Source organism: Coregonus lavaretus (genome assembly GCF_964263955.1).
Source record: "Coregonus lavaretus genome assembly, contig: HAP1_SCAFFOLD_55, whole genome shotgun sequence".
In the NCBI taxonomy this organism is placed as follows: domain Eukaryota; kingdom Metazoa; phylum Chordata; class Actinopteri; order Salmoniformes; family Salmonidae; genus Coregonus; species Coregonus lavaretus.
The window spans coordinates 1,890,308-1,906,538 of record NW_028161934.1 but is presented as its reverse complement, the minus strand read 5'-3'; the positions used below and the strand labels follow the sequence as shown (position 1 = coordinate 1,906,538).

The following is a 16,231-nucleotide window of genomic DNA, read 5'->3' as shown; positions in this document are numbered from 1 at the left end:
ATTAAACCCTATAGTATACTATATTAAACCCTATAGTAGACCATATAGTATAGTATATTAAACCCTATAGTAGACCCTATAGTATAGTATATTAAGCTCTATAGTAGACCCTATAGTATACTATATTATATGACATTTGAAATGTCTTTATTCTTTTGGAACTTTTCTCATTTTAATGTTTACTCTTCATTTTCTTAATGTTTAATTCACTTTTGTTTGTTATCTAGTTCACTTGATTTGGCAATGTAAACACATGTTTCCCATGCCAATAAAGCCCTTGAATTGAAATGTAATTGAGTGGAAGAGGGAGAAAGAGAGAGAGGGAGAGAGAGAGAGATCTTCTACACAGATTGTGCCAGACCTGGGCCCTGACAGTTAATCTCAGTAAGACCAAAATGATGGTGTTCCAAAAAAGGTCCAGTCTCCAGGACCACAAATACAAATTCCACCTAGACACCGTTGCCCTACAGCACACAAAAAATGATACATACCTCGGCCTAAACATCAGCGCCACAGGTAACTTCCACAAAGCTGTTAATGATCTGAGACAAGGCAAGAAGGGCCTTCTATGCCATCAAAAGGAACATGCAATTTGACATACCAATTAGGATCTGGCAAAAAATACTTGAATCAGTTATAGAACCCATTGCCCTTTATGGTTGTGAGGTCTGGGGTCCGCTCACCAACCAAGAATTCACAAAATGGGACAAACACCAAATTGAGACTGTATGCAGAATTCTGCAAAAATCTCCTCTGTGTACAATGTAAAACACCAAATAATGCATGCAGAGCAGAATTAGGCCGATACCCGCTAATTATCAAAATCCAGAAAAGAGCCGTTAATTTCTACAACCACCTAAAAGGAAACGATTTCCAAACCTTCCATAAAAGCCTTCACCTACATAGAGATGAACCTGGAGAAAAGTCCCCTAAGCAAACAGACCCCACAGAGCCCCAGGACAGCAACACAATTAGACCCAACCAAATCATGAGAAAACAAAAAGATAATTACTTGTCACCTTGGAAAGAATTAACAAAAACACAGAGCAAACTGGAATGCTATTTGGCCCTAAACAGAGAATACCTGACCACTGTGACTGACCTTTGACTATGTACAGACACAGTGAGCATAGCATTGCTATTGAGAAAGGTCACCGTAGGCAGACCTGGCTCTCAAGAGAAACCCTATAGTAGGCCCTATAGTATACTATATTAAACCCTATAGTATACTATATTAAACCCTATAGTAGACCCTATAGTATACTATATTAAACCCTATAGTAGACACTATAGTATACTATATTAAACCCTATAGTACACCCTATAGTATACTACATTAAACCCTATAGTAAACTATATTAAACCCTATAGTATATTATATTAAACCCTATATACTATAGTATACTATATTAATATTATATTAAATATTATATTAGTAGTAATAATAAAAATAAAAATACTTTTTTCCTCTGTGCTGCCGACAACGCAGCTTTTAAAGACAATTTCCCTGCGGAGCTTGGCTTAAGTGTTATTACCTTTAAAATAATGCAACATTGATTGAATCCCAATTAGAGTCATCTTGTGTTCAGGTTTTGTGGTGTTCAGTGTGCATCCATAATGGAACCCTATTCCCTACATAGTGCACTAGAGGGAACAAGGTACCATTTGGGACACAACCAAGATCATCTTCTATTCAGGTCTGGTTGTAGTCTTCTTGGTTCTGGGTTTGTGGACTGTGCTATAGAGCACAGAGGGGTCCTCCTCAGCTTCTTGTGCTGGAGGTCTGTTATGAAAGGAGACACAACAGTCATCATCAATCTTCACTTCTGGGGTCTCATTTTAAGTAATCATGTAGATGTTAATACGTTTAAAACAAACAACTGCTGGTCTGCATAACAACTAATTTATGCATAACAACTAATTTATGCATTCCTAACTGTCAAGCACAAGTACCATCTAATAAAAAAATATCTTGAGATGTTGTAATGGCTGGACTTGGTCACCGGATGGCAGCACTGGGGGGGTTGAATTTCACAATGTCATAATGGACATCCTCATCCTCTTTCTGGGGTTGAGACAGTTGGACAGTGGAGTACAGAGGCACTTCCTGGTTATTGGAGCAAGAGAGGTGGACATTGGCATAGTGAACATCACCCTGCTCGTCTGTGCTGCAGTGGGGCCATTGTCATACACTGGACTGAGTCTCCCTGGAGAGGAGAAACGACAGACAATAGAAGCATACCTTGGGACTATTCCATTGTTTCCATTGTGCCAGGCAAGATTAATCGAGTACTGATAAAAAGATCTGAAAGAAAACAAATACTTTTTGACCTGAACTCACCTGTCCATTCCCTGCTGTGTCCCTCGTGTCAGATTTGGAGGCTTTCTTCATGTTAAAAATAAATAAATAAATGAATGATTCATAGAAAAACAATCAAGTTAGTAACAAATCAAAATTATAAAGTGAAAGATAAGTCTTAGAAAGATGCTCACCTGAACCACATGAAGCCAGAGAGACAGAGGATGAGAACCACAACTACAATCCCAAAAGCTGCATTCTTCTGTACTTCTGTATGTCCCATCAGCTGCACTAAAGCCTGGTAAAGGGTTTTACAATAAATATGTCTAGATATTTTTAGAGCAAACTTATTCTAGAAGAGGCCTCTGGTCCATATATATAAAAAAAACATATAAATGAAGTGAGAAGCAGATGTTGTTGAGCAGATAATGGATTCATTTTATTGATCAATTGAACACATGAATACACACCTAGTATTGTTGAAATATTATTCTACATTCTACAATTATTTAATGGATAATAGGAGTTATTTAATTAATTAAGGTACAGCCCTGAATACCCCCACCCACATCAACATCCTCCTCTACACACAAAGGCTTCACTATGACATTTTCCATGATGACATTTGGCCATTTAGACGACATGTTTGTGCTTTCTGGTGTTTTTTCAGTGACCCTGAATGAGCAAACCTCTTTCCACAAAGACAGGAGTAAGGTTTCTCTCCAGCGTGTGAGGAGGAATTGAGTTTAATAAGCATACTGAGTAGAACATCGTTAGATACAGTCGCAAATGAATAATATTTTTTAAGAGAAACGGGGCAGGCTGATAGGATTTAGTTCCTCGATCTCTGTTGCTGGCCAAAACTCCAGTACAGTAGGTGGCCTCATGCACCATAACGTTGGATGCCAACCGCCAATAAACCCCACAGAATAAGATCTATTTTCATTGTTAGGGTGGCCACTTGAGTATCTAGTCATATGATGGATAATCTGACTTTCAAATCAGTGGATGTGAACAAGTGCACAATTTGGGAGGAAGGAGAGGTAATTAAGTAATATCACAGATTCCTGATTATAAAATCCAAACCAGTTTTACCGTCAGATGTTTTTGGTCCAGCGATTTAAACCAAACACAGGAATGTGGAGGAACAAAAATGATGAAAACTAGGCCTAGACATTTTATACAGCACAGCATACTGTTAAAAGGAATCCAGACTTACCGGGTCCATCATGGAAGCTATTGTTTCTTACTAAGACAAGAAATGTGTAGGCTACAGTACGTTTACTTTGTTTTCACAGCGTTCAGATAAGGATTAGGGGGTTGCCGGGAGAGAATTCCCCCAGGAGAGAATTCCAGTCTCAAGGCTGCAACTGATACACCCCTAGACCAGAGCAATCAAACATCTATTTAAATATCAAAACTCAATTAAGTTATGATAACGTAACGTCTCACATCTCATGTAGGCTAATCTTACTTCAGAAAGTTCCTGGATAAGATTTTACCTGATCTATAAAAGTCGAGTAAAGTCAACAAAAATGTTCAACAACACCCCTTTCACTAAGAATCCTTTTGTCTGCTATCGTCTACTTTTACCTGACAGCAACTTGGAACAGAGTTCTATATTAGTCCAGATGTTCTCAAGGCTATTGTTGCATCTCCTTCCCTTCAGCCTTAGAAACATAAAGATAGACAACAAACACACTTTATAACTGGTGAAAAACTACACCTGATACTTCAATTAAGCAGGACAAAGTACTTATTATAACAGATGTGTAGCACTGTAAGACACATGTTTCTCTGTTGATTGTTTTAAACCTGTTTTATTCTCAGGACCATGACTATAACATTGAGTGTTGGGACACAGGGCAACAACATATCCTGGTCTCTTCTACATAATACAACTAAACATTTAAAAAATACATATTAAAAAAAAAATGAATATGCAATCAGCAATGCAAAACAAGAAAACATGAAACCACATTGCAGATGTATGTTTTACAATTACATTTACATGCAAGCATTCGTTCCGCGTAACAAATCCCCAATAAAAAGTAGAATAGTAAGGTATAAGATATTATCAAGTGTATTTCCAGAGTGAAGAGAGAGAAGTTTGGTAGGAGACCTTACTGGCTGTGAGAAAACAGAAGTGTGTGAGGTCTGTGGTTGACATGACCTATAAGTACTGATGGGCAGAGATGGCTTCCTGTCCCCATGACACCTCTTCCTAACAACCAACACGATTCAAAATAAAAATGTGTGAACATGTTTTTGGAGAACACTTAATATACAATAAGGAAAGCTGAAAGATATCCCAATTTAAAATAAACGCAACAACATAATTTGACCACACTAATAGTCCTATGGCTTCTGTACTTCCGTATGTCCCATCAGCTACACTAAAACCTGGTGAAGGGTTTTACAATAAATATGTGAACATCTTTCAGGACCAAACTAATTACACAAGAGGCCTATGGTCCTTATAAAAAATGGGTTATTTTTATAGATTTAAAAACATCAAATTAATGTGATAAGTAGACGTTGTTGAGCAGATAATGGATTTAATGTATTGATCTATTGAATACATACCTTTCTGGTGTTTTTTCAGTGACCCTGAATGAGCAAAGCTCTTTCCACATAGACAGGAATAAGGTTTCTCTCCAGTGTGTGTGAGCTGGTGTATAGTCAGGGTGAAATCTATCCACACTGATCACAGCAATAAGGCTCCTCTCCTGTTTGTATGCGTTGGTTTGTAGTCAGATTTCCTGACGCCATGAAGCTCTTCCCACAATGATCACAGATATATGGCTTCTCTCCTGTGTGTATGCGTTGGTGTTTAGTCAGGGTTCCTGATCGATTGAAGCTCTTTCCACACTGATCACAGCTATAAGGCTTCTCTCCTGGGTGTATTCAGTGGTGTGTAGTCAGGTGTCCGGATAGAGCAAAGATCTTCCCACCAGGGACGGCCTGTTCAATAGGGCGATATGGGCGACGCACTGCCAAACGGGAAAAGGAAGGGATTTTTTTTCTAATCAATTATATCACGGCAACAGTATTTATCAGTGTTCACGTCTGATCTGCCAGCCACTAAATGTCAAATCAGGCTAAAGTCGTGCTTCAAATGGCCCCGCCCGTTTTTGGGGCGATTTCAGTCAGGTTGAAAATCGCCCAGAAGTCTCTCATAGCCTGTCATGTAAAATCTATTTTTTTCAAATTTCAAAGCTTTCAATACATTCTCTATGGGTGTCTGTGGGCTTGCACTTACGCGCTTTCGTCATACGTGACGTAACCATGAACGTAACTAAGACAATAGCGGCTAGCAGCGTCTCTGTTGCGACCTGCAGTGTGGTGTTATTTTATGTTTTTAATTTGTAGACTTAGTTTACAAACATTCTGCCAACCATGGATTTCCAGTGGTTGGTTTTGGACTGATCTTGTTGATCGTGTACATACCCGCAACGAACGGACTAAATAATGAAAACGCTGCTGGCAGCGGAACCGGCTTCACCCTGGTCAGAGCGGACCGCGATCCTGGTAAGAGAGCGACTCTGTACCCCGACATTGAACTGCTTTCTGTGTCATTGCGACCTTACTATCTGCCCCGTGAGTTCCCCCAATTGTTTGTTACCGTTGTGTACTGTTGATAATCACAAGTTTACTGGAGAACTGAGACCAAGTAGAGTCTCAGGAACAGCATTGATTGAAAACAAACGCCCAACACAAAATGGGTCATGCACAAGATTTTAGTCAGACCAAGCTATAACATTATATATTTACTACGACAGTACATTCAACCAAAAGCTAATATAACAAAGGCATCAGAGATTATTTATAATCTGTCACAGAAACTGGAATCCATCTCCCCAGATCAGTCAATAAATGCTTCTGGTATTGATTTATATGCTGCCCCTGTCTTCATGTTGTTGCTGGACATATCTTTTTTTAAATGTGTGTAGGTCACCTAAATCATCAGAAAAATTGCCCCTCCTGAGAATTTTTTCAGGAGCCGCCACTGCTTCCCACACTGATCACAGCTATAAGGCTTCTCTCCTGTGTGAATGCGTTGGTGTTTAGTCAGGGTTCCTGATCGATTGAAGCTCTTTCCACACTGATCACAGCTATAAGGCTTCTCTCCTGTGTGTATTCGCTGGTGTGTAATCAGGGCTCCTGAATGATAGCTCTTCCCACACTAATCACAGCTATAAGGCTTCTCTCCTGTGTGTATGCGTTGGTGTGTAGTCAGGGCTCCTGATTGATTAAAGCTCTTCCCACACTGATCACAGCTATAAGGCTTCTCTCCTGTGTGTATTCGCTGGTGTGTAGTCAGGTGTCCGGATAGAGCAAAGCTCTTCCCACACTGATCACAGCTATAAGGCTTCTCTCCTGTGTGAATGCGTTGGTGTGTAGTCAGGTGTCCGGATAGAGCAAAGCTCTTCCCACACTGATCACAGCTATAAGGCTTCTCTCCTGTGTGTATGCGCTGGTGATAAGTCAGATTGGAATCTTGAGCAAAGCTCTTCCCACACTGATCACAGCTCTATGTCTTCTCTCCTGTGTCTATGCGCTGGTGTTTAGTCAGGGTTCCTGATCGATTGAAGCTCTTTCCACACTGATCACAGCTATAAGGCTTCTCTCCTGTGTGAATTCGCTGGTGTGTAATCAGGGCTCCTGAATGATAGCTCTTCCCACACTAATCACAGCTATAAGGCTTCTCTCCTGTGTGTATTCGCTGGTGTGTAATTAGGTTTCCTGAATGATTGAAGCTCTTGCCACACTGATCACAGTTATAAGGCTTCTCTCCTGTGTGTATGCGTTGGTGTGTAGTCAGGGATCCTGAATGATTGAAGCTCTTCCCACACTGATCACAGCTATAAGGCTTCTCTCCTGTGTGTATGCGATGGTGTCTAGTCAGGGATAATGAATGATTGAAACTCTTCCCACACTGATCACAGCTATAAGGCTTCTCTCCTGTGTGTATGCGTTGGTGTGCAGTCAGGGTGGAATCTTGAGCAAAACTCTTCCCACACTGATCACAACTATAAGGCTTCACTCCTGTGTGAATGCGTTGGTGTTTAGTCAGAGTTCCTGATCGATTGAAGCTCTTTCCACACTGATCACAGCCATAAGGCTTCTCTCCTGTGTGTATGCGTTGGTGTCTAGTCAGGGTTCCTGATTGATTGAAGCTCTTTCCACACTGATCACAGCTATAAGGCTTCTCTCCTGTGTGTATGCGTTGGTGTGCAGTCAGGGTGGAATCTTGAGCAAAACTCTTCCCACACGGATCACAACTATAAGGCTTCTCTCCTGTGTGTATCCGTTGGTGTTTAGTCAGGGTTCCTGATCGATAGAAGCTCTTCCCACACTGATCACAGCTATAAGGCTTCTCTCCTGTGTGTATGAGCTGGTGAATAGTCAGGGTGGAATCTTGAGCAAAACTCTTCCCACACTGATCACAACTATAATTCTTCTCTCCTGTGTGTATCCGTTGGTGTTTAGTCAGGGTTCCTGATTGATTGAAGCTCTTTCCACACTGATCACAGCTATAAGGCTTCTCTCCTGTGTGTATGAGCTGGTGTATAGTCAGGTTGGAATCTTGAGCAAAACTCTTCCCACACTGATCACAACTATAAGGCTTCATTCCTGTGTGTATGCGCTGGTGTGAAGTCAGGTTTCCGGATAGAGCAAAGCTCTTTCCACACTGATCACAACTATATGGCTTCTCTCCTGTGTGTATGCGCTGGTGTAAAGTCAGGTTTCCGGATAGAGCAAAGCGCTTTCCACACTGATCACAACTATATGGCTTCTCTCCTGTGTGTATGCGCTGGTGTCTAGTCAGGGTTCCGGATAGAGCAAAGCTCTTCCCACACTGATCACAACTATAAGGCTTCACTCCTGTGTGAATGTGATGGTGTTCAGTCAGTTTTCCTGATTGATTGAAGCGCTTTCCACACTGATCACAACTATATTGCTTCTCTCCTGTGTGTATGCGCTGGTGTCGAGTCAGGGTTCCGGATAGAGCAAAGCTCTTCCCACACTGAACACAACTATAAGGCTTCACTCCTGTGTGAATGCGTTGGTGTGTAGTCAGGGTTCCTGATCGATTGAAGCTCTTTCCACACTGATCACAGCTATAAGGCTTCTCTCCTGTGTGTATGCGTTGGTGTGTAGTCAGGGTGGAATCTAGAGCAAAACTCTTCCCACACTGATCACAGCTATAAGGCTTCTCTCCTGTGTGTATGCGTTGGTGTGTAGTCAGGGTGAAATTGTGAGCAAAACTCTTCCCACACTGATCACAACTATACGGCTTCTCTCCTGTGTGTATCCGCTGGTGTCTAGTCAGGGTTCCGGATATAGCAAAGCTCTTCCCACACTGATCACAACTATACGGCTTCTCTCCTATGTGAATGCGTTGGTGTGTAGTCAGGGTTCCTGATCGATTGAAGCTCTTTCCACACTGATCACAGCTATAAGGCTTCTCTCCCTTGTGTTTCCGTTTGTGTTTAGTCAGGGTTCCTGATTGATAGAAGCATTTCCCACAATCAAAGCTGGGGTAAGGCCTCTCCCCTGTATGAATTTTCTGATGACATTTTAAGGTTTTAGATGCAGTGAAACTATTTCCACACTGAGAGCAGTGATACGGTTTCTCTCCGGTGTGAATCCACTGGTGAATTATCAATTCCCTCTGTTTAGCAAAACCCTTCCCACAGTCAGAGCAGCAATGATGAAGTTTCTTCCCTACATCTCTCTGCTGGTGTTTCTTGAGGTGTTCTGATCCGGATAGACTTTTCTCTGTCTTGTCAGCATCATGTTGTTGTTGAGGCTCCCCAGATGATAAGCCCCTCCCACTGAGAGAGCAACGATTAGGGCTGTCCCCTGTGAATCAAAGACATTGAATTGTTAGATTTTGCAAACATGGGCCCATAAATAGATGGGTCGTTCCACGAAATGAATGCCTTTTACGTCCCTTTTATATTTGTTCAGTAGAAATTGTGCACCAATATAACATTTTGAATCTCTGTTATATTAAATAAAGTGCCCATTAAAACAGAACACATGGACAATTAGATTAATCAGATTTTTATATGAATAAAGACTTGCTAAAGTGACAAAATTCTGCATTTTGACAAGTCCCTCCGACAACCCTGTGTAACTTCTAGAAAGATTTTAACCCACCTAATACAATAATTTCTCCAAGTTTTAACATCATTGAGTACGGTTACATGCACAGAATAATATGATTATTGTGAATAGTCAATTAGTATAGGAGTTTGATTTAAACGCTGACATGCTTTGAATAATTTCTCTAATAATCCTGTTTACATGGACACATCTGAAATCAGGCTACCTGATGGGACTTTGATTAATGCAAAAAAAAAATGCCAATCTAAATAAACGTTTTACCACAGAGGCCATGTCATTTTTTGGAAGCATATTTAATTCTGAGTTTGGACAAATAAAGTTTGTATGTGAAAACTATTTCTAAGCTGCATACTTTCAGTTTTTCTGAACTCACTGCACCCGATCAAAAGAAGTTAGCTTGCGCCGCTTGTGCTAGCACATGTACAGATTAAATACACCGCTATAACTCTGATTAAAGTGTTGACATGTCCTAATAATTCTAAAGATTGCTCAGAAAACCAGGTGTTTTTAAAGGCATATGCTTACTTCGGTTATGACCTCACACCAATTAAGATAAGCAGAGTAAGGTGTTTACATGACTAATGCCATACTTGGCCTACTGCCATAATCAGTTTAATAGGAAATTATTAGTGTGCATGTAAAGCCCTAGTTATTTGGTTACTTTGACAGACATTTCTGAAGATCATGTATTTCATGTGATTAGTGATTAATTTACATCTATCCCTCATTTTAAGTTCAACCCTGTTACATGAACTGAACTCTAGTTTTAATATGGTGAAACTATTCAATTTTTGCAAAAGAAACATTGAATATCTAATAGTCAAATCATAGAGTAAATGCAGGTGAGCTGGTTGTAGTCTTTTGTCAATTCTCTGGTGTTTTGTGGTGGAAAACTGAGCAAGTGAACCCTTTTACCCATAAATTGACATGGTAGAAATATTTTAACAAGTATATTTTTTTGTGAAAATTGCATTTAATTGCCACTCCCTGTTGCATAAACCTAGCTTCCATTATCCCTGTCATATGCGAATTTGAGGCTGATTTAAAGGACTATTTGACCAATGTAAACTAGGGGTTTTGTTGTTTTCAGTAGTCCCCTGTTACGATCAACATAGGCACTTACTATATTATTTCTTTTTTATTTAACCTCTTGAAATGGGAAAACATGTTTTTTATGAAGTTGAACACCTGCTCTTTATGACAGAACGTTACAATTTGGTGAAATCAAACGTTTCTGGGACCAAGTTATACTTCTCAAATTTGAGTGGAATGACAAGATCTTTTCATCAGCATATAATTAGTCAATTAATTGTTACAGAAGCAGACTGCAGTCTGATCCACACACCATGCTTCTTACTTAATGAAATCAAATCTCCATGTTCCTCTTCTCCTCTCTCAGTTCCACTCTGCCCTGGGTTTTTCCTGCCGTCGACCAGACCCTGCTGTAAAGTACCAGGAGGCGGTCGATCTGGGGACTCCTGGAGGGTGGAGTGGGACGGGCTAGCTTTGTCCTGTTGGCCGCAATAAGTATTGTACATAGATTAACATTAAACCAAATATTTCATTAATTCAGTCTAAACCTCTGATTTGGGTGCATCCCTCGAATATCTCCTTTATACTGAAATGTTCAATCGTTCACTACAACCCACAAATCTAAGACCATTGGATTGGTGGAGGCATGGGCTAGTTTCCACCATAATTCTAGTTTCCACCATAATTCTTATACCAGTAATTTCCGTTCAAACAGTGAGGAAGAGGCGAAGCGAGAGGGATAATTGGGCCCAAAATCTGGCTTCTGGTTTATTTGATGGAACATAAATTTCATAACTATTAAATTGCTAGGAGTGTATTGGTAAAAGTAGGACACGTGACATCCCGGCACTTTAGCTGGGTAGTGTCTGGTTGTCCCTACCACAAACAAAGTCATAAATCACGCCCATTTATACAATTGATCTTATTAAAAAGTGATTTTAACTCTAACCTAAACCACACTTCTAACCTTACGCCTTAGCCTAAATAAATAAAAATACGATATAGATATTTGACTTTGTGGCTGTAGTAAGTATATATGCCCTCACATTGGCTATAATGGTCCCACCTAATCTTGCCTCTTCCCGATTGCCTTCCATTTTTGAAGACATTTATTTTCTTTGTTAGAGCGGCCACTTGGGTATCTGGTCAAATAATGGATAATATGTTCTAAATCAGTGAAGGAATGTGAACACTTAGGGAGAAAGGAGAGAGAATTAGGTAATAGTCACAGATTCCTAAACATTATATAGTAGTAGGCTACTTTGCTGAAGGAAAAAAAATCCCAACAAGTTTTACCGTCCATTTTTATTCTGTCCAGCCGTTTAAACCTAACACAGGAATGTGGACGATCAATGACGATGAAAACTAGGCCTAGACATTTTATACAACACAGCAGGTCTATACTATTACAACCAGACTTACCCGACCCATTGTGGAAGCTATTGTTTCTTTGTAAGACATGAATTGTTGTAGGCTACAGTACAGTTAGACTACTTTCTTCTTCTTCAGTGGGGTTTATCGGCGGTTGGCATTCAACGTTATGGTGCGTTATCGCCACCTACTGTACTGGAGTGTGGGCCTAAGACAGGAAAAAACTATATTCTACGTGCCAGCTCCGTTTTGCTTAAAAAAGATATCAAAATATTTGAGACTATATTTAATAAAGTTCTACTCAATATACTCGTTAAACTAATGTCCTGTATCCCCTTCTCCCTCATACTAGATCTCAGCCTCTCTCTGTCCCTCTGATACTGCCCACACTGTAGTAATACATGCTCTACAGTCTCTGTTCCCTGGCAATAATCACACTTTCCTGTTGGATGCTTTACTATCATATTTAAAGTCTTATTCAACTAGCTGTGTCCCACCCTTAATCTAGTAAAAATAGCCTCCTCTCTTCTGTCTCTTCCTGCCGTCCTCCCCTCCCCGACTTTCCTCTGTACTTGAAATAAATGCCTGCCCTTAGTATCTCTATTCCACTGCTCCTGATATCTCTGCACCATCCCTGTCCATATCAGGCTTTTTGCCTCTGCTTTGCTCATTGAAACTACAACATCAACATCCCCACTACTAAGTGCTTGTTCAGCCTGTTCATCTACTGTCTCGTTCCCCTCAACCCCCACATGGGCTGGAACCCAAGTAAATCTTATCTGTCTACCAATCTGTCTAATCCTGCCATGGGTTTGTAGTACCTCATAAAGCAGCTTTTGCCTGCTACGTGAGCTAAAGGACTGCAGACTTGTCAACAATGCACAAGAATCAGAGCAAATAACTACTCTGTCTGGCTTGACTTCCTCCACCCACTGCAAGGCCAACAGTATGGCCATCAGCTCCGCCGTATATACAGCCACATTCCTGCACTACAAATGTTGTCCCAGTACATCCTGTCCATCTGTGTAAATGGCGTTAGACTACTTTGTTGTAGTGTTCAGATAATGACTAGGGAGTTGCAGAGAGAAAATTAAATTCTCAAGGCTGCAACTGATGAGCCCCTATACCTGAGCAGTCAAACATCTAATTAAATAATCAAAACTGAATTAAGTTAGGACAAATAAACGTCTCACATCCCATGTAGCCTAATCTTACTTCAGAAAGTTCCTGGATAACATTTTATGTGATCTATAAAAGTTGAGTTAAGTCAAGAAAACGTTCAACAACACCCCTTTCACTATGAATCCTGTTGTCTGCTATGGTCTACTTTTACCTGACATCCACTTGGAACACATGCGCGGCAGTACTGCGCTGGGTTGGGGAAGTTGGAAGGTGGACGGCACGGCGTCTGGAGCTGTATTTTCTGTTTTTGCTGGATGAAGAAACATGGCGTCTCACAGACAGCTGTGGGATAAGGAGACGTATACTTGGATGACGGAGGAGGAATGGAAGGAAAAAGAGAGGCAGAGGTCTACAAGAGAAAGGGAGGAGGATTGTGAGCTTGAGTCGGTAAAAAATGGCGTGAAAAAGGGAGAAGGTTTGTTAAAGAAGAATGGTAGGAAATGTAAGCAAAGTGAGCTGAAGACAAGAGGAGAAATGGAAGTGAATGAGGGTGAAGTATTGGAGGTGGTAGGTGTGGTGAAGTACTCAGAGGCCGAGGCTTGCCCAGAGGGTCAGGATAAAGTTGACAGTAGGAGTGAAGTTTTTGGAAAAAGTGGACCCTTGCCTTTTGGCTGATCCATTTGTGGTTTCAAGATGGGTGAATAAAGAGTTGGGTACAGTGGAATCGATGAGGGTAACCTGAAGTGGTCTAGTGATAATTGTTTGTGTTTCTGTTGGGCAGAGGGAGAAGGCGCTCAGAGTTAAACAAATGGGGGAAAGAATTGTGAATTGTTTCGCTCTCAAGAAAAGGGCGCCATTGAAAGGAGTGATTATTGGAGTAGCAGTAAATGTAAAAGTGGACCAACTGAAGGGGAAGATTCCCGGTGTTTCTGATGCTTGTCGTTTGGTGCGACACAAACAGGGTGGCGAGAGTGGGGAAACAGAAGAGTCATTGTCTGTTCTTTTGAGTTTTGCAGTTGAGTCTAACAAAGTGAAGTTAGGATATATAAGTAATCCTGTACGAGTTTATGTGCAGAATACATTACGATGTTACAGGTGTCAAACTTATAGGCATGTGGCAGCAGTATGCAGGAGGGACTTTCCAAGATGTGAGAAGTGTGCAGAAGGGCATGAGACAAAGGAATGTGGAGCATTGGGGAAAGTAGTGGTATGTGCTAATTGTAGGGGTGGCCAAGGGGTTGGGGATCAGAAATGTCCTGTGCGAGAGAAGCAGGTTGAGGTTTCCAGGGTAAGAGTAGTGAAGAACTTGTCATATGCTGAGGCAGTGAAGAAAGTAGAGGAAGATGGGTCAAGGGGGCGGAGTGGTGAGAGTAGTAGATATGTACCAGTACAGAGGGATAGGTCAACAAGTGATATATGTTTCAGTAAGATTGGATTTTTAGCGTTTATAGCAATGGTTATTGATTGTACTGCAGGGATGGAACGTAAGTCGAAGAAAATTGAGGTTGTGGTGGCAGCTGCAGAGAGGTATTTGGGTGTGCAAGACTTGACATCAGAAGAGTTACAGGGAGTGTTAAGTGGTGATGTCCCATCATTTCAGGTTGAGGGCATGAGGTAGGAATGAATATATTTAAATAGTGGAGAAGGGTGGTGTTAGTTATTAATAATATTTTTGAATTTGTGAGTGTAGTGTTAGATGGTAGGGTATTTCTTTATTTAAATTTAATTTTCAAGCAAAATATAAGGGAGTTGTACTCCAGTCTAGTAGGTGGCGGTAATGAAACAAATTGGATGCCAACCGCCGTTAAACCTCATTGAAGAAGACGAAGACGAAGAAGAAGACGAAGAAGAAGAAGAAGAAGAACAAGGAACAAATGCGCAAAGAGGGAGTATCTCAACAGGCCTATCTCTCCTGAGGTGGTGTCTGGGAATTACTGGTTCCGGTTTTTCGCTGCTGCTATAATGGCAGCTGATGTACACTACCAGCACAGATAGGACAAATAGCTATTTATACAAGTCTTTACAACGGGTGCATCAGTTTATTCATCCAGGTTCTGTCGCAGCCGGCCGCGACCGGGAGACTCATGGGCGGCGCACAATTGGCCCAGCGTCGTCCAGGGTAGGGGAGGGAATGGCCGGCAGGGATGTAGTTCAGTTGATAGAGCATGGCGTTTGCAACGCCAAGGTTGTGGGTTCGATTCCCATGGAGGGCCAGTATAAAAAAAAGAAACAAACAAAACATAAAAAAAAAAAAATTGTATTCACTAACTGTAAGTCGCTCTGGATAAAAGCGTCTGCTAAATGACTAAAATGTAAATGTAATTCATAAGTAATTCTACGGTCAAAAATAAACATAAGTCTTTATTCTAAACTAAGCTACAGCCAAATATACTGGATTTATAGTTAACCCCCTTCTATGTATATAACTTGTATACAATAAAATAAAGATGTTATTTCAAAATAACAGTAAACATAATGCTTTATAGCTACAATATAGTTAACGTTAGCTATCTAATGACAAGCTCATCTCTGCTGCCTGGATGCTTTCACGTTTTTCCTTGTCTGGATATCTTGCTGTTAGCTAGCACATGGACAAGCAGGAGGCTGCTGCAGTAGTCAGATTACACCAATTACCAACATTTTATTTTTACACTGCACAAATATTTGAGAACAGTTAGCCCTCAAATAGTAGCTAACTAACGTTAGTTGATTGTAACATTGACACAATGTCTGTGTGCAGACTACAGGTTTAGAGGCCACTCTAAAGATGAACCCTCTATCCTGACACCTCTGGAGCAGTGCTGCAGGTAAAACATGGGTGCACGATTAAGCATTAAGGTGCAATAAGTTGTGTTATCATGAATATAGTCACATGTAAAGGGTGTTGTTTGGTCACGTAAAGGTCTGCGTCTCCTCTTCCTGCCCCAGTACAGTCTGTGATGTCATGAGGGATTCTCTTTTCCATGATCCTCTATTCTCCGTGGCCCCTCTCCGAGCTGCACCTTTCTGCCCTGGACCGTCGCCTAGCGACCGTGCTCAGAACCGTGAGCCGTTGCCAGGAGCGACAGCGTATATCGCCATGGACGAAGCGAGGATGACGTCACTCATTTTAAGACCTTGGTTACAACTGTGACACATGCAGAAATCATCATTCCAAAAGGGTTCTTCGGCTGTCCCCATAGGATAACCCTTTTGGGTTCGAGGTAGAACCCTCTGTAGAAAGGGTTCTACATGGAACCCAAAAGGGTTCTACCTGGAACCAAAGAGGTT

The 16,231-nt window shown here is 41.0% G+C and overlaps 1 protein-coding gene across 1 annotated transcript; it reads right to left on the bottom strand.

Annotated features, from left to right (window-relative positions):
- Nucleotides 1–1,689: 1,689 nt before the first annotated feature.
- Nucleotides 1,690–11,899, bottom strand: LOC311119881 (uncharacterized protein; the record flags this gene model as incomplete). Its single annotated transcript, XM_084194532.1, has 6 exons — nucleotides 1,690–1,783; nucleotides 2,004–2,065; nucleotides 2,155–2,207; nucleotides 8,330–9,169; nucleotides 10,794–10,947; nucleotides 11,891–11,899. 6 exons carry the CDS (start codon nucleotides 11,897–11,899, stop codon nucleotides 1,690–1,692), a joined length of 1,212 nt encoding a protein of 403 aa, XP_084050658.1.
- Nucleotides 11,900–16,231: the final 4,332 nt, after the last annotated feature.